Source organism: Ranitomeya variabilis, chromosome 5 (genome assembly GCF_051348905.1).
Source record: "Ranitomeya variabilis isolate aRanVar5 chromosome 5, aRanVar5.hap1, whole genome shotgun sequence".
Taxonomy (NCBI): domain Eukaryota; kingdom Metazoa; phylum Chordata; class Amphibia; order Anura; family Dendrobatidae; genus Ranitomeya; species Ranitomeya variabilis.
This window is the reverse complement of record NC_135236.1, coordinates 326,869,977-326,892,108: the sequence shown is the minus strand read 5'-3', so window position 1 is coordinate 326,892,108 and position 22,132 is coordinate 326,869,977. Positions and strand designations below refer to the sequence as shown.

The following is a 22,132-nucleotide window of genomic DNA, read 5'->3' as shown; positions in this document are numbered from 1 at the left end:
TTTGTTTCACAAATAAACGCAGGTAATATCAAAGACATTTTACCACTATCATGAAGTACAATATGTCACAGGAAAACTTAGAATCATCAGGATCCGTTGAAGCGTTCCAGAGTTATAACCTCATAAAGGGACAGTGGTCAGAATTGCAAAAATTGGCCCGGTCATTAACGTGCAAACCACCCTTGGGGGTAAAGGGGTTAAATAATTGGCCAGATCGTCTGCTCTGAGGTCAATGGTTGGGGCCACTGCTCTTGGATTGAGAAGGGAATTAAAAGTGTCAAAGAGAGGTTTAGTATTTAGTTCTTTCCTAACCCCTGATTTATCATTTATGGGGGATTTTAAGTCACTTTTTTATTTTGTCTCTTGGTATCTGTTGCTGTTTTTGGCACCAAATTCATCAAATAGTGCGCACAATTCATGAATTTGAACTCTTTATATTTGACCTTTTTTAGTGACTTTTAGATTTCACCCATAAAGTGGAAAACAAAAGAGAAAAATAAAAACAGCTGACCACATATCTAGAATCTAGGTGAATCTGGGTGAGAATCTAGGTGAGTAGGGCAAATAAAAGCTGGCAGAGACATACCTCTGAGACTAGGCATCTTAGTCACCTTATCCCAAGTCTCCGTCTATGCTGCTTTCTTTGAAATGCTGCAGGAATAAGCATTTATTCTTGTAATAAACGGAGCTTGTCTATTGATTTACACTGTCTGTGATTCGAGCAGCATGAATCAAGTAAAACGTTCCATTTAAATTTTGTAGTTTCAAAGTATTGGCAGAGCTGACATGATAATTATATATTCTCTTTCCCAACATACAATGTGAATGCCACACTTTAAACAGCTTGTGTTTAAAGAAAATTCTGCAATCAACATCTCTGAGAATGTCGGTCACACAAGAAAAGAAAGTTTGATCAAAACATGAAAAGAAGGAAAACTTTTATGTAATATGCGTTCCATGAATTGAAACTGCTGGTCTGCTTTTAAGGCACCTACAAAGAAATCTACTTCAGTAATGTTATGTATTTTTATCTATTTCCTAGATAGCATTAAGACTTGGACTACATGATCTGAAGTGTCACACTGCCAATCATGGCTAATAATAATGAATATGGTCGGGCTGAAATTCCGCAGGGTTCCGTAGACCTGTTACAGGTCGAAATATTGTATTTTGATGGCGGAATAAACTTTTTCCTGCTTTTTGAAACTCATCACCTGGAATTAGATGCTGTTTTCTTTTCATTTTGATGCCGATTTTTGCAAAGTGGGTTCCTTGGAGCTTGAACGAGCATCCTTGCTTTATGAGTGCTGTTAGCCTTTACCTTTTTGTGTCTGGATAGAAGTTGGTGTATAGTCATAGCTTAAAGGTTAAACAAGCACTCCCGTCAAAGCTTTTATCCTCATAATATATTGCAATCATTATATTATATAGCACTGTGTACTTACAATTGCTCATTTTGCCTTTCTACCCAGTTAATTATTCTGTTTTCTCAGCTCTGTGTTGAAACAGGAAGTATCTTGTCGCTGCATTTATAATCCCCCTGTTCAATTTCTCACCCAGCTCCTCTACTCCTCCGCTGCGCCATAGACTTTTGCTGTGACTCATGACTTGTACAGACAAAATTGACTTCATTTTTCTACATAGAGCATAGAAGAATTAGCTGAATAGAAAGGCAAAATGAGAAACTGCAAGTACATAGTGCTATATAATATGATGATGATTGCTAAATATCATATATATATTGATGGGGTTTGTTACTTTAATAATATATGTTTATGACCACATTTGATAATTTTTATATTATACCTTTACTGCTCTATATAAAGACTTGTTTGAAATCTATGCTTGTCCATCCACTCTGCTGTATCTAATATTTTCTATTGATATACTATCCAGTTTGTATATGAGTGTCACATTGCACAGTCCGTCGATTACTGTCTGAAGGAGGATGGTGGCGGTTCTTTGCTGTGGGGTATAGGTTAGTTATACTTTATTGTAAAAAAATTATAAATTAAATGTTTTGGTTTAAAGAGAAAAAAAATAGAAAAAACTATCATGACTAACACATGCATAATTCTTCCCTGCCTTACATGCAGCAGTGGTATATATCAGACAAATATTATACACAACTTGCAAATAATGACCCTTTCTGAAAAAAAAGAAAAAAATCTTCTCCTGAAGAAGTCTAAAATATTATGTATTGTTATTATGAACAAAGAAATACTATAATGAAACATTATAAATCTGGAAAATCAGCAGAAAGTACACCAACATTAGGTTCCGATACTCTTGGAATTGGCATTGTGTAATTATTATTATTTATTTATATAGCATCATTGATTCCATGGTGTTGTACATGAGAAGGGGTTACATACAAATTCCGGATATCACATATAGTAAGCAAACTAATAATAGCAGACTGGTACAGAGGGGAGAGGACCCTGCCCTTGCGAGCTTACATTCTACAGGATGGTGGGAAGAAGACAGTAGGTTGAGGGTTGCAGGAGCTCTGGTGTTGGTGAGGCGGTAGCTCCGGTAGTGGTGAGGAGGCAGCGGGGTCAATGCAGGCTGTAGGATTTCCTGAAGAGGTGGGTTTTCAGGTTCTGTCTGAAGGATCCAAATGTGGTTGATAGTCGGACGTGTTGGGGCAAAGAATTCCAGAGGATGGCAGATATTCGGGAGAAGTCTTGGAGGTGGTTGGGTGAGGAATTAATAAATGTGGAGGAGAGAAGGAGGTCCTGGGAGGACCGGAGATTATGTGAGGGAAGATATCGGGAGATTAGTTCAGAGACATATGGAGGAGACAGGTTATGGATGGCTTTGTAGGTCAGTATTAGTAATTTGAACTGGACACGCTGAGGGAATGGGAGCCAGTGGGGAAGAGGGGGGAAGCGGAGGAGTAGTGAGGAGAGAGATGAATTAGTCAGGATTAGTGTGATTAATGTAATTCTCTGGTATGGCTTCTAGGTTGTCACCCATTGCGTTTGTCCTGTGGAGCTGTTGAACAGGAAATGGTTTCCGGAAACTACGCATTAAAAAGAAGTAGGAAATGTTATGGAATACATTTCACATTAAATAAATTATAGTCAATTAGCATAATTAAGTGTGGTTGAATTGTCCTGACGTAGACAAGATTTTGGTTTGTGGGATTTTTCTGCAATTGTTCTTCTTTAGGAGCAGAATTCACTATGTGGACTAAAGCAGGATTTATCCAGTGTCTTTCTAAAGAGTATCAATTTACGAATGAAAAATAAATTTGCATAGAGATTTTAATGCACATGGCATCTAGTTTCTAAATGTTCTGATAACAATGTCTTTAGATGAAAGCTTGGTTTATGATAAAGAACCTCAAGAGCCGGTTCTAATTCAAGAGCTGGTCACAAGGTGAGCTGTTGATAGTTTCAAAAAGGGCTTAGATGCTTTTTTGAAGAAAATAACACGAATAAGTATTTACCGTATATACTTGAGTATAAGCCGAGATTTTCAGCCCCAGAAAATGGGCTGAAAGTGCCCCTCTCGGCTTATACTCGAGTAATGGTCGGCGGGTGAGGGGGAGCGACGACTGTCAAATACTCACCTGCTCCTGGTGCTCCTGACGCGGTTCCTGCATGTCCCACTGTCTTCGGGTGCGGCAGCTTTTTCCCCTGTTCAGCGGTCACTGGTACCGCTCACTCATATAGTAATGAATATGGACTCCACTCCCATAGGGGTAGAGCCGCATATACATTACTGTAATGAGCGGTACCATGTGACTACTCACTACAGGAAGAAGCTGCCGCACCTGGAGACCGTGGGACATTCAGGGACTGCGTCAGGAGCGCCAGGAACAGGTGAATATTTCATATTCACCTTTCCACTGATGCTCCGTCTTCCACGTCCTCTGCACTGACTGTTCAGGTCAGAGGGCGCGATGACGTATTAGTGTGCGCGCCGCCCTCTGCCTGAACAGTTACTGCGGAGAGAGGGGACACTGAGGAGCAGTGGCCAGCAAAAGAGGTGAGTATGTCATTATTTTTTTTTAGTGCCGCAGCAGCATTACATGTGGCACAATGTTATATGGAGCATCTATTGGGCCATAATGAACTGCATGGAACATTATATGTGGCATCTATGGGGCCATAAAGAACTGCATGGAGCATTATATGGGGCATCTATGGGGCCATAAAGAACTGCATGGAGCATTATATGGGGCATCTATGGGGACATAAAGAACTGCATGGAGCATTATATGGGGCATCTATGGGGCCATAAAGTACTGTATGCAGCATTATATGGGGCATATTTTAATATGGAGCATCTTATGGGGCCATAATGAACTGCATGGAGCATTATATGGGGCTCCTGATTCAATATGGATATTCAAAAACACAACCTACTGATGTCTCAATTAATTTTACTTTTATTGGTATCTATTTTTATTTTTGACATTTACCGGTAGTTGCTGCATTTTCCACCCTAGGCTTATACTCGAGTCAATAAGTTTTCCCAGTTTTTTGTTGCAAAATTAGGGGTCTCGGCTTATACTCAGGTCGGCTTATACTCGAGTATATACGGTATATGTGTAAAGTTATTTTTTGAATGTTTGGTCAAGGGGATCAGGAACTGAGATCGGGAGGGAAAGATTAGATCTTTAAGGTGGACAGAATCATTCATTAAGGTTGTACATACAGTGGGTATGGAAAGTATTCAGACCCCTTTAAATTTATCACTCTTTGCTTCATTGCATCAATTTGGTAAATTGAATTAAATTCAAAATGGTTCATTTTTTCTCATTAATGTACACTCTGCACCCCATCTTGACCGAAAAAAACAGAAATGTTGTAATTTTTGCAAATTTATTTAAAAACAAAAACTGAAATATCCCATAGTCATAAGTATTCAGGCCCTTTGCTCAGTATTGCGTAGAAGCACCCTTTTGAGCTAGTAGAGCCATAATTCTTCTTGGGAATGATGCAACAAGTTTTTCACACTTGGATTTGGGGATCCTCTGCCATTCTTCTTTGCAGATCCTCTCACGTTCTGTCTGGTTGGATTGTGAATAGTGTTGAGCATTCCGATACTGCAAATATCGGGTATCAGCCGATATTTGCTGTATCGGAATTCCGATACCGAGTTCCGATATTTTTGTGATATCGGAAATCGGAATCGGAAGTGTGCGGTGCGTATGGTTGCCAGGGTCTGGAGGAGAGGAGACTCTCCTTCAGGCCCTGGGATCCATATTCATGTAAAAAATAAATAATAAAAATAAAAAATATTGATATACTCACCCTGTCCGGCGGACCCTGGACCTTAGCGGTGCCTCCGTTCGTAAGAATGCAGGGCGTGAAGGACCTTCAATGACGTCACGGCTTGTGATTGGTCGCGTGAGCGGTCACATGAGCGGCCACGCGAACAATCACAAGCCGCGATGTCATCGAAGGTCCTTGACTCTGCATTCTTAGGAACGGAGGCTGCCGGTTACAGCGCTAAGGTCCAGGGGCCGCCGGACGGGTGAGTATATCAATATTTTATATTTTTATTCTTTATTTTATACATGAATATGGATCCCAGGGCCTGAAGGAGAGTTTCCTCTCCTTCAGACCCTGGGAACCATTCCGATATTTTGTGTCCCATTGATATGCATTGGTATCGGGTATCGGTATCGGCGATATCCGATATTTTTTGGATATCGGCCGATCCAATCCGATACCGATACCTTTGCATATCGGAAGGTATCGCTCAACACTAATTGTGAACATTGGTGGACAGCCATATTCAGGTCTCTCAACAGATGCTCAATTGGGTTTAGGTTAGGGCTTTGGCTGGGCCAGTCAAGAATGGTGACTGGTGAATGGAGACATAGTTGTTCTAAAGCCACTCCTTTGTTATTTTAGCTGTATGCTTAGGGTTACTGCCTTGTTGGAAGGTGAACCTTCGGCCAAGTCTGAGGTCCAGAGCACTCTAGAAGAAGTTTTCATCCAGGATATCTCTGTTCTTGGCCAATTTCATGTTTCCTTCAATGGCAACCAGTCGGCCAGTCCCTGCAGCTGAAAAATACGCCCACAGCATGATGCTGCCACCACCATGTTTCACTGTTGGGATTGTATTGGGCAGGTGATGAACAGTGCCTGGTTTTCTCAACACATACCGCTTAGAATTATCACCAAAAATGGCCTATCTTCGTCTCATCAGACCAGAGAATCTTATTTCTCATAGTCTGGGAGTCCTTCATGTGTTTTTTAGCAAACACTGTTCGGGCTTTCATATGTCTTGCACTGAGGAGAGGCTTCCGTCGGGCCACTCTGCCATAAAGCCCTGACTGGTGGAGGGCTGCAGTGATAGTTGACTTTGTGGAACTTTCTCCCATCTTCCTACTGCATCTCTGGAGCTCAGCCACAGTGATCTTGGGGTTCTTATTTACCTCTCTCACCAAGGCTCTTCTCCCATGATTGCTCAATTTGGCTGGACGGCCAGGTCTAGGAAGACTTCTGATGGTCCCAAACTTCTTCCATTTAAGGATTATGGAGGCCAATGTGCTCTTACCTTAAGTACTGCAGAAATTCTGTTCTAACTTTGGCCAGATCTGTGCCTTGCCACAATCCTGTCTCTGAGCTCCTTGGCCAGTTCTTTGGACTTCATGATTCTCATTTGGTCTGACATGCACTGTGAGCTGTGAGGTCCTATATAGAAGGGTGTATGCCTTTCCAAATCAAATCCTATCAGTTTAATTAAACACAGCTGGACTCCAGTGAAGGAATAGAACCATCTTGAGGAGGATCACAAGGAAATGGACTGCATGTGACTTAAATATGAGTGTCTAAGCAAAGGGTCTGAATACTTATGACCATGTGATATTTCAGTTTTTCTGGCCATAAATTATCGCCACTATTTTTTATTCTATAAATGGCATGCTTTAAACCAACCATATTACATTATAATATATATTAGTGGATGCACAGAAGTTTGAAATTTTCAGTGGCGCTAATTTGGAAGCCTTTCATTAAGTTGTGAATTTTGCGCTACTGAACAACCAGTATGTCATTTTAGGGTTCAGTTTACCAAATATTTCTATTCATTTGGTGTTGCTACTGTATCATGGTCATTGTTGCTGTGCTTATAGAATGGTGTGTTCTGAAGCCATGGAGACCAGGGCATAAATGAAAATCATAAGGCCCCATAGCAGAACTTTTCCTTGGGCCTTCCCCCAACAAAAAAAACAAAACAAAAACTAATATTCGAGGGGATATCACAAAAGAGCATATGTCACAACTTTGCAGCCTTTGCAAAGTAATTTTCCTCCTACTGAAGCCCTGCATTCCCTTTCATAGTACCAATAAAGTATGTTGCCAACATAAGTACCTCCTAAACACAGTATGATACCCCCACAGTGAACTCGTGCACAGTACCCTCCACATGCACAGTATGATAAACCTACTGTACCCCACATCAAATCTCCTCAGAAAGTATGCCGACCACAACACAATATGATCCACAAACTGCAACGCCCCCACACAGCCCTCTTTGCTATATAATGGCCCCACACCTCACCACACTGCATAATGGCCCCTACTAGCCCTCCACATAGTATGATGGACTGCACAAAAACATTCACACTGTAGAATTGCTTGAAGACAGTATATTGGCCCCCACATAGCACTCCATGAAGTACAAAGGTTCAGACACAGCCCTCCAAATATTATAATGGCCCCTACATATATTTACTCTCTGCAGCAAAGCAGGGATCCTGCCACCCAGCTTCTATAGAGCCCTTCAGCAGGATGTGGGGGCCCCCAGGAGTCCCCGCTTGTCATTGCAAGTTCAACTGTATTGGCTGGATTCTAATACAGTTAAAGGCACTGATGAGAGGAGCGTCACACTTCCTCTTTCATCATGCCCCCTCTGCATCTGATGTCCCTGACACAGACACTGGCAGCAGGTGTGATAATATCCTGAGATGAGCAGGTGCTCAAAGCAGCGGGGGTAATGAGGAGTGGAGGAGAGTATTGCATTTTTCATGGGGAGTGCATTATACCATATAGACTCGACCTATGGGGAGTGCACTATACTATATACAGTGTGCCTATGAGGAGTGCATTATACTATATAGAGTGTGCCTATGGGGAGTGCATTATGCAATATAGAGCCTGCCTATGGGGAGTGTATTATACTATATAGAGTCTGCCTATGGGGAGTACATTATACTATATAGATTCTGCCTATGGGGTGCTTTATACTATGTAGAGTCTGCCTGTAGGAAGTGCATTATACTACATAGAGTATGCCTTTGTGGGTGCATTACATTATATAGAGTCTGCCTATGGGGGTGCTTTATAATATATAGAGCCTGTCTATGGGAAGTGCATTATACTATATTTAGTCTGCCCATGAGGAGACTCGGGATATTATTAAATGTTAAGTGGACACTAATTATTATAGGGGCACTCGGGTTATTGTGACTGTCAAAGGGGCACACAGAGGTTATTATTATATTCTAGGGGGCAAAATGTGGGCACTGTTTTTTATGGCACTTGCACAGGGCATTACTATATTCTAGATGGTTGTTTTACCATTTAGAGGGCACACTGTTCCACAGTGCAGGTGCAGTAACAAGGACACATACGGTATCAGCGGCTCAGCATTGGAGTATCAACTGGATGAGGAGTTTGTGCACATTGGGAATAAATGGGGATGGTGCAGTAAATGTGAACAAATGTGTCTTTGTGGTAATCTCTGCAGACGAGTCATGGCTGGAGAGGTGGTCGTGTCGGTCTGGGCCAGTTGTAAAAGACTGGAAAAGTGAACGACTCCACCAGAAAGAACATCACCTGTAAATCACTATCTGTAACTGTATTGTAATCTATTACATTTTTTGCAGGACTGGTATCTACCATTATATGGTCACCATATAGCGGTAATATCAGTGTTGGCCTTTGTATAGAGATTTTTTTAGTAACAGCTCTGTCATCTGCTGAGGTTCCTCTAAACCTACAATTAGTCTGCACCTCCATAGTTGTAATCAGGGTTACCTGGTTAGGCTCCAACTCAGAAGTTTAACCCCCCTGAAACAAACCCTAGCTAGACCTCTGTATGTCCCCATCTTTCACTGACTCTCAAATATCTAGTGATACCTATGAAATGTAATTGTTTCCCTCATTCTGCTTGGGGGAATGCAATTCTCACATGACTTCCGCCTGTATCACTTCACCCCTTCCTTTTACTATCGTAATCCTTTTTACTATGGTAATTCGGAGTGTAATCTAGTGAAAATTTAAGGGTGTGGCAGAGACTGTCGTGTTCCTGCCCCTGAAGACAAAAATAGAGTAGTGTGAATATGGTCATGTGTTTTTACTGCATTTTATTGTGTCATGAGAAATGTAAAATATATAGAGTGAAATGTTAACAATGCATAGTGTTATAAGTACTGATGCTGCTGTATGAGTACTATAAAGGTAATGCTTAAACTAACTCTGGTAAACTCAGCTTAGGTTTAAAGAAAGCATAGAAAATAATTTACGTTAGTACATAAGGTAGGAAATGGTTAACATTTAACCATTGTGGTAGTCCACAATTTGGGAGAAGCTAGTGGGACAAAAAGGGAACCATTCCCTGGTTTTAGTCATTTAGAGTCAGTTAGTGAGAAAGAGCATGTGTGGACAAAATGTTCTGACATTAGGAGGTCGTGGAGAATGCCCTGTAGACATTCCTACAATGTCCAGAGCCTAAGGCTCAAGTCATGGGCTATGGAGAGCACCGAAAGCCCTTCTGAGCAGAGGAAAATGGATGATATCAAGGCATCATTATATTTAGCTTTTTATGACCTATATGCCCATCTAGATGGCTTAGGAGGCTTGATCCCACTGACAGATTCCCTTTAAATTTCAGTCGTTATTGTTCAAAATGTCCTTCTTTAGAAGTAGCTGCAAAGGGCTTTTCAGAATTGGTGGCAAAGACACAGGTGCATCTAGCAAGTGTGATATTGTAGCGTCTCCATGAAGCCCTTTGCAGCTACTTCAAAAGAAGGACATCCTGAACCATAATGACTGAAATTTAAGCATGTTTGCTGTTGCTGTTGCATCAGTATATTAGAAGTATTTAAGAAATAATGAAGAATACCTGCCATTGAATTTTGAAATACTGTCTCTTTGCGTTTTTACTTTTCTAAATGCTGGTGGTTTAGCAGGCCTAAACCTAATGAAACCTCGCCTTTCACTGAATGCAATAATTATCAATTATTTAGTATACTAACCTGGGTCAACAGCACGTCCATCAAAAATACCTGGAGCCTACACAAAGCAAGGAGAATAATCAGAAAATATCATTTATAGATGTGTCCAGCTTTGGCTGTTTTTAAATTTTGTTCTTGACTCCAAGTTCTCAAGAAACAAATTCAATAGAAAAACACCTTAACAGGCTAAAACTCACATTACATCACAACCACTAAGTAGCAACATATAGACACACAGCACAGACATGCGTATTGTTATAGAATATTTGAAATCACATTTTTTAGGCTGCCTGGACAATTAGCATATTTGCTGGGGATTGTGTCTGGCCTCCATGTGCCTGTATGATCTCCCTACAACTCCTGGGCATGCTCCTGATGAGGCGGCGGATGTTCTCCCAAGGGATCTCCTCCCAGACCTGGACTAAAGCATCCGCCAACTCCTGGACAGTCTGTTGTGCAACGTGACATTGGTGGATGGTGCGAGACATGATGTCCCAGATGCGTTCAATCGGATTCAGGTCTGGGGAATGGGAGGGCTAGTCCATAGCTTCAATGCCTTCATCGTGCAGGAACTGCTGACACACTCCAGCCATGAGGCCTGGCATTTTCCATAATAGGAGGAACCCAGGGCCAACCACACCAGCATATGGTCTCACAAGGGGTCTGAGGATCTCATCTCAGTACCTAATGGCAGTCAGGCTACCTCTGGCGAGCACATGGAGGGCTGTGCGTCCCTCCAAAGAAATGCCACCACACACCATTACAGACTCACTGCTAAAACGCCCATGCTGATGGATTTTGCAGGCAGCAGATCGCTCTCCACGGTGTCTCCAGACTCTTTCACGTCTGTCACATGTGCTCAGTGTGAACCTGCTTTCATCTGTGAAGAGCACAGGGCGCTAGTGGTAGTGGTGAATTTGTAAATCGTCGGGCACTCAGACCATCCTCATGGAGTCAGTTTCTAACCATTTGTGCAGACACATGTACATTTGTGGCCTGCTGGAGGTCATTTTGCAGGGCTCTGGCAGTGCTCCTCCTGTTCTTCCTTGCACAAAAGCTGAGGTAGTGGTCTTGCTGCTGGGTTGTTGCCCTCCTACGGCCCCCTCCAAGTCTCCTGGTTTACTGGCCAGTCTCCTGGTAGCGCCTCCAGCCTCTGGACACTACGCTGACAGACAAACCTTCTTGCCACAGCTCGCATTGATGTGCCATCCTGGATGAGCTTCAACACTTGAGCCACTTGTGTGCGTTGTAGAGTCCGTCTTATGCTACCATGAGTATGAAAGTACAACCAACATTCAAAAATGACCAAAACATCAGCCAGAAAGCATTGGTACTGAGATGTGGTCTGTGGTCCCCACCTGCAGAACCACTCCTTTATTGAGCGTGTCTTGATAATTGCCAATAATTTCCATCTGTTGTCTATTCCATTTGCACAACAGCCTGTGAAATTGATTGGCAAACAGTGTTGCTTCCTAAGTGGGCAGTTTGATTTCACATAAGTTTGATTTGCTTGGAGTTATATTCTGTTGTTTAAATGTTCCCTTTATTTTTTTGAGCAGTGTATAGAAATATATGTAAAGTATACCAATATATACATATTGTGCTTTACATAGAAATATAACAACACTTACAGTGGGGTACTGTGGAAGAAAGTTTGGATTTTCGTTTGACTGTGAATTGTTGATAGGCACATTTTGATTGTTTATGCTGTGGAGAGAAGAAATAGAAAAAGGAAAGAGGTTAAGTAGTTCTGTTAAATTCAAATGAAAACTTTATTTTCCTTTTGGCCACATTCTCACATTCTGTATTTGGTTAGTATTTTACATCAGTATTTGTAAGCCAAAGCCAGCAGTGGGTGAAAAATACAGAAGTGGTGACGTGTTTATATTATACTTTTTCTCTGATTTTCCCACTCCTGGTTTTACCTTACAAATACTGATGTAAAATACTGATCAAATACTGAATGTGTGAATGTGGCCTTAAAGCGTACCTACACTTTGACCAAAAATTATAGTGCAGGACTACTATAATCACTTTTTCGAAATCACTTTGTAAACGTTGTTTGCTGATGACTAGCAGCACAGACCAACTCGAAGTCTGTCCCGTAAGCTATACTATACTAGGCGGCATCCATCTCCTGCTGCTAGGCAGTATGGAAGTGAGCACTATAGGATCTTAGGCCTCTTTCATACTTCAGTCTTTTTGTTCCCGTCAATATCCGCCATTTTGTGAAAAAAACGGATCCAGCGAATTTGCCTGCTGGATCCGTCTTTTTCTCATAGACTTGTATTAGCGAAGGATTGCATCCGTCGTTTATACGTCGTCTGGAGAAGACATACAAATAAATGTTTTTTGTCTGCGCCGAAAAGTCAGCCAGCGACGGATACAGCGGCATCCGTTGCTGGCTAGAATGGAAGCCTATGGGTGCAGGATTCCGTCTTTTGATGGACAGCGACGGATTCTGTTTTTTGCAACTGAGCATACCTGGAAGACTTTTATTCCTTTCAATTAACCCATTTTTCCATTCAGGGAATCTCTCTCTCTCTATAGAATTCTGTTCCTTTAAATTCCTGCGGCAGCTGCTTCAACGGATCCGTAAAAAAAAAAACGGATCCAGTGTATCAGTTTTTTACCATCTGCACAGGATCTGTCTTTTCAAAACTTTGACGGATTGTGACTGAAAAACTGATGTGTGAAAGAGGCCCTAAGTGGAGGAACGCTTTAATGGAAACTTTCATAGTTGGACTTGTCTGTAATGGTAGCTGACTCATAAAGGTAACTGACTTACGTAAGGCTGGAAGCACAATATAATTTTGGATACAAAAGAGAAAAGACGTATTAGTTTTATCTTCATAGCTCTCCATTCTTTTGCTTCCACTCTTGGCTTTGGCTTAAAAAGCCTGTATAATAAACTACATGTGTGAATCCAGCCCAAGATGGTTGGCCACATATGAACATGTATAAACATGTACTTACGTTGGGTTGTTTAGACTGCTGCTGGAAAAGTTCAGAGGTTTAGGTTGTTGATTTTTTTGGCACATGGGAAAGAATTTTGAGTATTTTGGAACACTGAAAAGAGAATTAAAGGAGGTTTTCAAATTATTTTTAATGTGTCTATTTAGAAGTTTAAGGTAAGAAAGTATCTCCGAGAAAAAGTGAACTTCAAGTCTAATGCATCCAATCAGATTACATGTTCTTGGAAGTAATTAGTTACTATTAGAAAATGGACAACTTTTTTTCTAAGAAATTTTTTATTTAAGACCTATTGTCTTTTCACCTCTTTTTGCAGAAATTCTGCTCAAGATAAATTACCATAAAGTGTTGTAGCCATCAGCATCCTCAAGTTAGTAAAGCTCCGATGTGGAATCTGTGGCAAAAATCAGAAGCAAAGTCTTGTGTTTCTTCCATTGGATTTGCAGTTTACGTGACCATATGAATGACAATGCTGTTTTCCCATTGAAAATCGTTAACTGACAAAATAGGGCATGAGACCCAGTGGTTAGGCTATGTCTTCTAATCCAAGCACAGTCAGTGTATCATGGATGCATCAAACTTGCCTTAGGGTTTGTGCACATGTTGTCTTTTTCAGGCAGATTTAACATAAAATCTACTTGAATAATAGCTAGAAAAGCAAAAAAAAATTAACATATGCACAGTAATGTCAAAACAACTTGCTGTGCATATGTCCATCCTTGTTTGCTTTTGTAACTACTTTAGGCTTTGAAAGCAGTGAAGAGTCTGAAAGAAGTGAGATCAATTTTCAATATGCCACTAACTTGTTTATACATACACTTAAAAAAGAGTCTATTAGCAAAGATGCCTCAATAACTAGAAGCAAGGCGCCAAAGGAGATACTTCAGGAATAACACCACCGGTGTTTTCCTGAAGCTTCTTTTGCTTCAAAACTTTAGCATGTATGCCAGCATCTAAAAGATGACATATGCTCAAACCCTTAAGTCTCAGAGATCTTGAAAATCATTGGTATATTACTAGCCAGCATAGCCACCGCATACTTCATTTGAGTTAATAAGATAGAGTTGAAGATCAGTGTAGCCCGTGTTTTGGCCTTTGAAGACAACTCTTAGTGATCAAGGTTTCATAAGGCTTATTTTAATGCACAAATGTTCAGTCTGTCCTTGTTTTAGTTTTTTCCTTCATTAACTACATAGCTTTTATATAATTCTTTCCCAACATTAAACTGTATGGAAAGTGGCAATGTACCCTAAGACCTAAGTAATTTATTTAAAAAATCTTCTAAATACCTCACAATAGTGTGTAGCCTATTATCTATAGAATTTCCCCACCAAGCTACATTGTAATATGATCATGCTTAGTTTTAGAGAACAATGATAATACAATTGTAAAAGAGTATATTCTCCAGATGAGACCATTCAGGATTATGACACTAAGGCTACGGTCACATATTCAGTATTTGGTCAGTATTTCACATCAGCATTTGTAAGCCAAAACCAGGAGTGGGTGATAAATAAAGAAGTGGTGACTTGTTTCTATTATACTTTTTCTCTGATTGTTCCTCATTTGGTTTTGGCTTACAAATACTGAGGTAAAATACTGACCATATATTGTGACCGTAGTCTAAATATACAATACAGAATAAACTTAATATCTCCTGGTAAGCCTATTGGTCTGTCATTATCACCCCTTGTATTAGTAATGTTACATATTTGACTTTAATTGTAATCAAATGGATAACATTTTGATGATGACAGTTTTATAAACTAAACCTTATTGTAGTGTTAGGTTTGGTATTTACTGTATTTTGATTTTTTATGGTATAGTCAAGGTTATTCAGACTTGTATTTTTTGGTTATAGATGTGATATGTTTGATAAATTAAATCAATAAGGAAACAGTTGAGGGAAAAAAAACGTAATAAGTTAGTTCTTACTCTTTTAGTATACCCCATGCCAACGCATACAGGCACAAGAGAAAAAGTGCGGCAGTAATTGTAATAACAGCTGGAAACCAATTATCAGGATGCCAAAAATATGAAGTTCGGACAAGCACAGCTGTTGTCACCTAGAAATAAATAAGGTACATATTAATTGGTAAGTTCCTTGCAGCAATGCATATTAACAGGTATAGCATTTATAATTGTATCATATTGGTGTTACTTGACGAATCAAAATGTCATATCACATATGGAAAACTAATTATATGGAGAAAATTCACATTAAGATGAAAGATGATTACAGTTCTATAAATCTCTTGATTTATAACTTTGCTGTAACTCAATAAAGTGAGAGTTAGGTTTTCAAAAAACAGTTCTTACACATGTCTGCTTAGATGGTGGTATTTCGTCTTAATTTCTTTTACTTCTTGAGAGCTTTTTTTTAGGAGAAAGTAGCCAGGGTTTTCTAATTCTGTACAGTATCCTTTTTTATGCCATATTGTCATGGCTCAGGGCATTCAGCTGACCTGGTGCTCCGTGGTCAGTTCCTTTGTCTGCTCTGCTATTGCCTTCCCGGTCCAACTGCTGATGGTTCCAATTGTCTTTGTTCCCTCTTCTTTCTTTGCTCCTCTCCAGGTGTTTGCTGTTTCCCTATTTTGGTCTGCCCTATCACATTCTGGGTTGAGTTTTATACACTGACATGCAAAAGGGTAACAGTGTTTGAACTTTTGACTTTCAGGCTTCATAACTCACCTACTGCTTCGAACGTGAGACTATAAACATTTTATAGACAATCACCTTGGATATCTTAGTATTTTTAGTATACTTAGCATTTTGTAAATTTAATTGTGGCTTTTAACACTGCATGAATCCTTCTGTGCAAGCTCTCTATCAGGTTCAAACATGTCTCCACTGAAATCTGATCCCAGGTCTCTTTTACACATTCCTTAAGTTGGTGCATACTGGTTGACTCACTTATTTTTTATTTTTCCATCAATATGACCGTGTGATGGCTTGTTTTTTGTGGGACGAGTTGCACTTTTGAACAACACCTTTGACTTTACCATATAGTGTACTTGAAAATGTGAAAAAAATTCCGAGGGAGGTGAAATTTTGCAATACCCCAATCTCTTTTTTTAAACCATGTTAACCAAATGCTAATACTGACCTGTCATTATGCTTCTCCTGGTCATTACCAGTTCGTACATACCAAACATGTCTAGGTTCTTTTTAATTTAAGTGTTAAAAAAAATTGCATCATTTTCCAAGATTTGTAGCAGCTCCATTTTTGGGATCTGGGGTTGGGTGAGAGCTTATTTTTTGCACGGCGAACTGACGTTTTATTAATACCATTTTGCAATAGATGCAATGTTTTGATCACCAGTTATTGCATTTCATTGCAATGTTGTGGCGACCCCAAAAATTGGAATTCTGGCATTTTTAATTTTTTTCTCATTACGCCATCAACCAATCTTGATAAATTCTTTTTAAATTTTGATAAATCGGGCATTTCTAAACACGGCAATACCAAAAATGTACACATTAAGGACTCTGCTTGGGATTACTGTGAAGGTGCCACATTTAGAACCGCAATTCACTGACCTGCTAATCATAAGGCTATGACACTAGTAAGGCTCCATTGTTACCTATATTGCTGCAACGTGTTTTCAATCCTCATTAACCCTGCTTGTTTCACCCTGCTGTACTTCATACTGGGGTTTGTTATATCTTTTACTGACTCTACACTAGTGGCCAAAATTTTGGATACACATCAAATTCTTGTCATTTTTTAAAGTTTTTAGCATGCAATCATACAAAGTGTTTATAACAATAATGCCACAAGTAGTTTAAGGTATATTAGAATACCTCTACATAGAAAAAAGGTTACCATAATATAAAATATCTCATTATTTCTATAAGAACAGCAGAATGGTCAAATCAAAATATCACGTCCTAATATGTTAATTTCATGCTAACCCTATGTGATCTTTCTTCGGTAGCGTTTAAATTATCCTTTAGCATCGGTAACAGGCTTGCATCTCCTTGGCATTGATTCAACAAGACTTCTCAGGTTCTTTGTGGTTATAACATGGTACCAGGAACTGATAACAGCTGTAATCAATGTCTGTTTGTTGCTCCGTCACTTACTAAAAACCAATCGCTGTAATCTTGACCACAGATTTTCGAAAGGGTTCAGATCAGGACTGTTTCTTGGCCATGAAAGACCAGATATTTGTTTGCTTTCAAACCATTTTAGACATTGCCTTGCAGTGTGACATCCTGTTGAAGAATAGTTTCGGTCTGTTCCTTGCCAAGGTCACAAATTGATGGGATGAGCTTTGGTTCAAGGACATCATTAAAATATATTTTGAAGCATTTACAGTTCCCTTAAGGACCTATATTCTCCCAATTCCATGCCAGGACATACAGCCCTGTAGTGTCCCAGTACCTCCTACTATCTGTTGCAAAATATAGTTGCCGGGTAGTTACTAGTGTTGAGTAGTGTTGAGCATTCCGATACTGCAAGTATCGGGTATCGGCCAATATTTGCTGTATCGGAATTTCCGATACCGAGATCCGATACTTTTGTGGTATCGGGTATCGGGTATCGCAACAACATTAATGTAATAATGTGTAAAAGAGAGAATTAAAATAAAAAATATTGCTATACTCACCTCTCCGACGCAGCCTGGACCTCAGCGAGGGAACCTGCAGCGTTGTTTGTTTAAATTTCGCGCTTTTACTTGGTTACGTGAAGTCCCGGCTTGTGATTGGTCAGGGCGGCCATGTTGCCGGGACGTGGACCAATCACAGCAAGCCGTGACGAAATTACGTCACGGCTTGCTGTGATTGGTCCGCGTCCCGGCAACATGGCCGCCATTAACCAATCACAAGCCGTGACGTCACGGGAGGCTGGACATGCGCGTATTTTAAAAAGCGCGCGTGTCCAGCCTCCAGTGACGTCCCGGCTTATGATTGGTCACGGCGCCATGTTGCCGGGACGCGGACCAATCACAGCAAGCCGTGACGAAATTACGTCACGGCTTGCTGTGATTGGTCCGCGTCCTGGCAACATGGCCGCCATTAACCAATCACAAGCCGTGACGTCACGGGAGGCTGGACATGCGCGTATTTTAAAAAGCGCGCGTGTCCAGCCTCCCGTGACGTCACGGCTTGTGATTGGTTAATGGCGGCCATGTTGCCGGGACGCGGACCAATCACAGCAAGCCGTGACGTAATTTCGTCACGGCTTGCTGTGATTGGTCCGCGTCCCGGCAACATGGCCGCCCTGACCAATCACAAGCCGGGACTTCACGTAACCAAGTAAAAGCGCAAATTTTAAACAAACAACGCTGCCGGTTCCCTCGCTGAGGTCCAGGCTGCGTCGGACAGGTGAGTATAGCAATATTTTTTATTTTAATTCTTTATTTTACACATTTATATGGATCCCAGGGTCTGAAGGAGAGTTTCCTCTCCTTCAGACCCTGGGAACCATCAGGAATACCGTCCGATACTTGAGTCCCATTGACTTGTATTGGTATCGGGTATCGGTATCGGATTGGATCCGATACTTTGCCGGTATCGGCCGATACTTTCCGATACCGATACTTTCAAGTATCGGACAGTATCGCTCAACACTAGTGTTGAGCATTCCGATACCGCAAGTATCGGGTATTGGCCGATATTTGCGGTATCGGAATTCCGATACCGGGTTCCGATATTTACCGCATATCGGATACCGGAATCGGACGTTCCCAGAATTCAAACTGCACGAATTCAGCCAATGAGGAATGATTACAAGTGTGGGCACATCCTGTTCAGCATGGTGGGCATGTAACTACTGGCAAAGCTGTGATTGGCTGCTGAAATGATGTCATGATGCACTATAAAAAACGCTGCCGCCATTTCTGGCTCACTCTGCTGTGAACTCAGTTAGGCATAGGACGCTGTGTTCTGACTGAGGGCCAATTGAGATAGCGATTTGCTTCATTGTGCTTTTCCCAGGCTAATTTAGCAACTGCTGGGTGAGAACCTTGCTTTTGCCTTGCAGCGCTGTTTTCACAGCGATCTGCAAGGTCTCTCTGTGTGTGTGTGTGAGTGCAGCCCACTCTGTAGTCTGTGTGCAGCCATAGCCGGTTGTATTCAGCTCAGGGTGGTTCACTGCCTCATACTGTTCTATCCATTGTCCTTTTTTTGCAAATAGAGCAGCCTGCTGCACATTTTTTCAAATATTTCCTATTAGTGGCTTTCCACCTGTATCCAGCTAAATTGTGGAAAAACACTACATATGATAACATAGAGAAGGTTTTTTGGGCCTTGCAGCGCCGTTTACGGCTGTCTGCACGGTCTCTGTGTGAGTGCAGCTCGCCCTGTAGTCTGTGTGCAGCCACAGCCAGTTGTATCCAGCTCAGGGTGCGTCACTGCCTCATACCGTAAAATACATTGTCCTTTTTTGCAAATAGTGCAGCCTGCTGCACATTTTTTCAAATATTTCTTATTAGTGGCTTTCCACCCGTATCCAGCTAAATTGTGGAAAAACACTACATAGGATAACCTAGAGGAGGTTTTTTTGGCCTTGCAGCGCCGTTTACAGCTGTCTGCACGGTCTCCGTGTGAGTGCAGCTCGCCCTGTAGTCTGTGTGCAGCCACAGCCAGTTGTATCCAGCTCAGGGTGTGTCACTGCCTCATACCGTAAAATACATTGTCCTTTTTTGCAAATAGTGCAGCCTGCTGCACATTTTTTCAAATAATTCCTATTAGTGGCTTTCCACCCGTATCCAGCTAAATTGTGGAAAAACACTACATAGGATAACCTAGAGGAGTTTTTTTTGGCCTTGCAGCACCATTTACGGCTGTCTGCACGGTCTCCATGTGAGTGCAGCTCGCCCTGTAGTCTGTGTGCAGCCACAGGCAGTTGTATCCAGCTCAGGGTGCGTCACTGCCTCATACCGTAAAATACATTGTCCTTTTTTGCAAATAGTGCAGCCTGCTGCACATTTTTTCAAATAATTCCTATTAGTGGCTTTCCACCCGTATCCAGCTAAATTGTGGAAAAACACTACATAGAATAAGCTAGAGGAGGTTTTTTTGGCCTTGCAGCGCCGTTTACGGCTGTCTGCACGGTCTCCGTGTGAGTGCAGCTCGCCCTGTAGTCAGTTCTGCCAAAAAAAAAAAAAAATAATAATAAAGTTCACCAAACACACCACTTTACAGTTGTGTAGGCCACATTAGCTCATATTAAAGTCTAGTCCACACTTTAGAAAATTAGTGCTTCTTATACCTGTTAGGAGCTGTTCAGGAATAAGCACACTAAGCCCTTAGTACTTTTCTTCTTATCTTTATCAGTCAACCAAGATGAAGAAGGCAGGGAGTAAGGCACGTGGGCGTGGGCGTGGAGCAGGGAGAGGACATGGGGATTCTGTGCCTGCTGCGGGCACCGGTGACTCATCATCACCCAGTTTCAGCAGGGAACAGTCCTTCATGCGCAGCTTTGCCGGAGAGCGCCGTACACCGCTGCTGCGTGAAGACCAAATTGAAACCGTTGTCGGATGGATGGCAGCTAACGCATCGACTTCAATTAGTGCCACATCCTCTCAGGCACAGAGCACTGGAGAGCACCCATCTGTCTCTTCACCACCTGCCAAATTGCCCAGGCAGTCAGAGAGCCCAGGACAGGAGCCGTCTCTACTTCTGTTCTCTGAATCTCTTGGCTTGGAAACAGGGGGCTAGCCAAGCAGCATTGGAGAAATGGAAGAAGAGGCAGTGTGCAGTGATGCGCAACAGCTTTGTCTCTCTGACTCTGAAGAGGCGGGTGGGCCAGTGCCTCCGGTCACCACACCACAGTACGCATCTGATGATGACACTCAGGTGCCACTTTCTGGTGCGTGCTGTGCTGCCGAGACTACCCAGGAGGAGCAGTTGGTGGCAGAGGGTAGTGTAGATGAGGTCCTTGACCCATTGTGGCGTGAGGAACAGGAAGATGGTGGGAGCAGCTCTGAGGAAGAGATTCCCTGAACGGGCCAAAGAGGGAGAGGGAGGGGGAAGACTGCGGGGCCTGTAGCTTCCACTTCGGCACCCGTTAGGAGCATGTCTCTTACAAAAGCCAAAAAGGGCGCTCCCAAGACTTGTAGTGCCTGGTCCTTTTTTGACACAGTTGCAGATGACATTTGCTTTGTCAAATGCAAGGTGTGTCATCAGAAAATCAAAAGAGGGAGAAATGTCAGCAACCTCAATACCTCAAATATGTGGAAACATGTGCGGACAAGGCACGCGATGGAGTTACAAAAACACACTGAAGACCTAGGCCAACCAACAGCGGCAGCTACCACCTCTTCAGCTCGTGTTGCCTCTTCCTCCACCTCACACACAGCTGTTTCGGCTTCCTCCCAGGATCGCCATGGAAGAACCTCTGGCACTGTTGTCCAGAGACCCACTGTAATTCCACCCGCAGCACCACGTTCCCAGTCATCCTCACACTCCCAGCCCAGTCTACAGCCATCGGTAGTACAGGCATGGGAGAAAAGGCGGCCATTCTCGGCAAACCACCCCCGAGCACAGGCTCTGAATGCTGGCATTGCAAAACTACTGTCCCTTGAAATGCTCTCGTTCAGGCTGGTGGAGACTGACAGCTTCCGTGACTTGATGGCATTGGCAGTCCCACAGTACAATGTGCCCAGCCGCTTTTATTTCAGCAGGCAAGCTGTCCCTGCCCTGCACAAGCATGTGGAGGGACACATAAAACACGCGCTAATGAACACCATCAGTAGCAAGGTCCACCTCACCACCGATGCGTGGACCAGTCACCATGGACAGGGGCGATACCTTTCCCTCACTGCCCATTGGGTTAATGTTGTTGAGCCGGGTACAGATCGTGCGAGTGGCGCAGGACGTGTCCTGCCCACTCCAAGGATTGCAGAAATCCAGTCTGTACGCATTGACTCCTCCTCATACACAAGTTCCTCAGAATCATCGCTGCAGGAGCCGTCACAGTCCACCTCCACATGGACCCGTGAACGT

General features: G+C 42.1%; 1 protein-coding gene across 1 annotated transcript in view; it reads right to left on the bottom strand.

Annotated features, from left to right (window-relative positions):
• Positions 1 to 2,895: 2,895 nt before the first annotated feature.
• Positions 2,896 to 22,132, bottom strand: part of LOC143773647 (cadherin-related family member 4-like) — an 87,324-nt gene continuing 68,087 nt past the window's right edge. The window contains exons 4-8 of the mRNA XM_077261042.1: positions 15,113 to 15,243; positions 13,181 to 13,273; positions 11,836 to 11,911; positions 10,226 to 10,262; positions 2,896 to 3,025 (exon numbers count right to left, since the gene is read on the bottom strand). Coding sequence (XP_077117157.1) covers positions 2,964 to 3,025; positions 10,226 to 10,262; positions 11,836 to 11,911; positions 13,181 to 13,273; positions 15,113 to 15,243 — 399 coding nt within the window. The 3' untranslated portion in view covers positions 2,896 to 2,963. The remainder of the gene's footprint in view (positions 3,026 to 10,225; positions 10,263 to 11,835; positions 11,912 to 13,180; positions 13,274 to 15,112; positions 15,244 to 22,132) is intronic.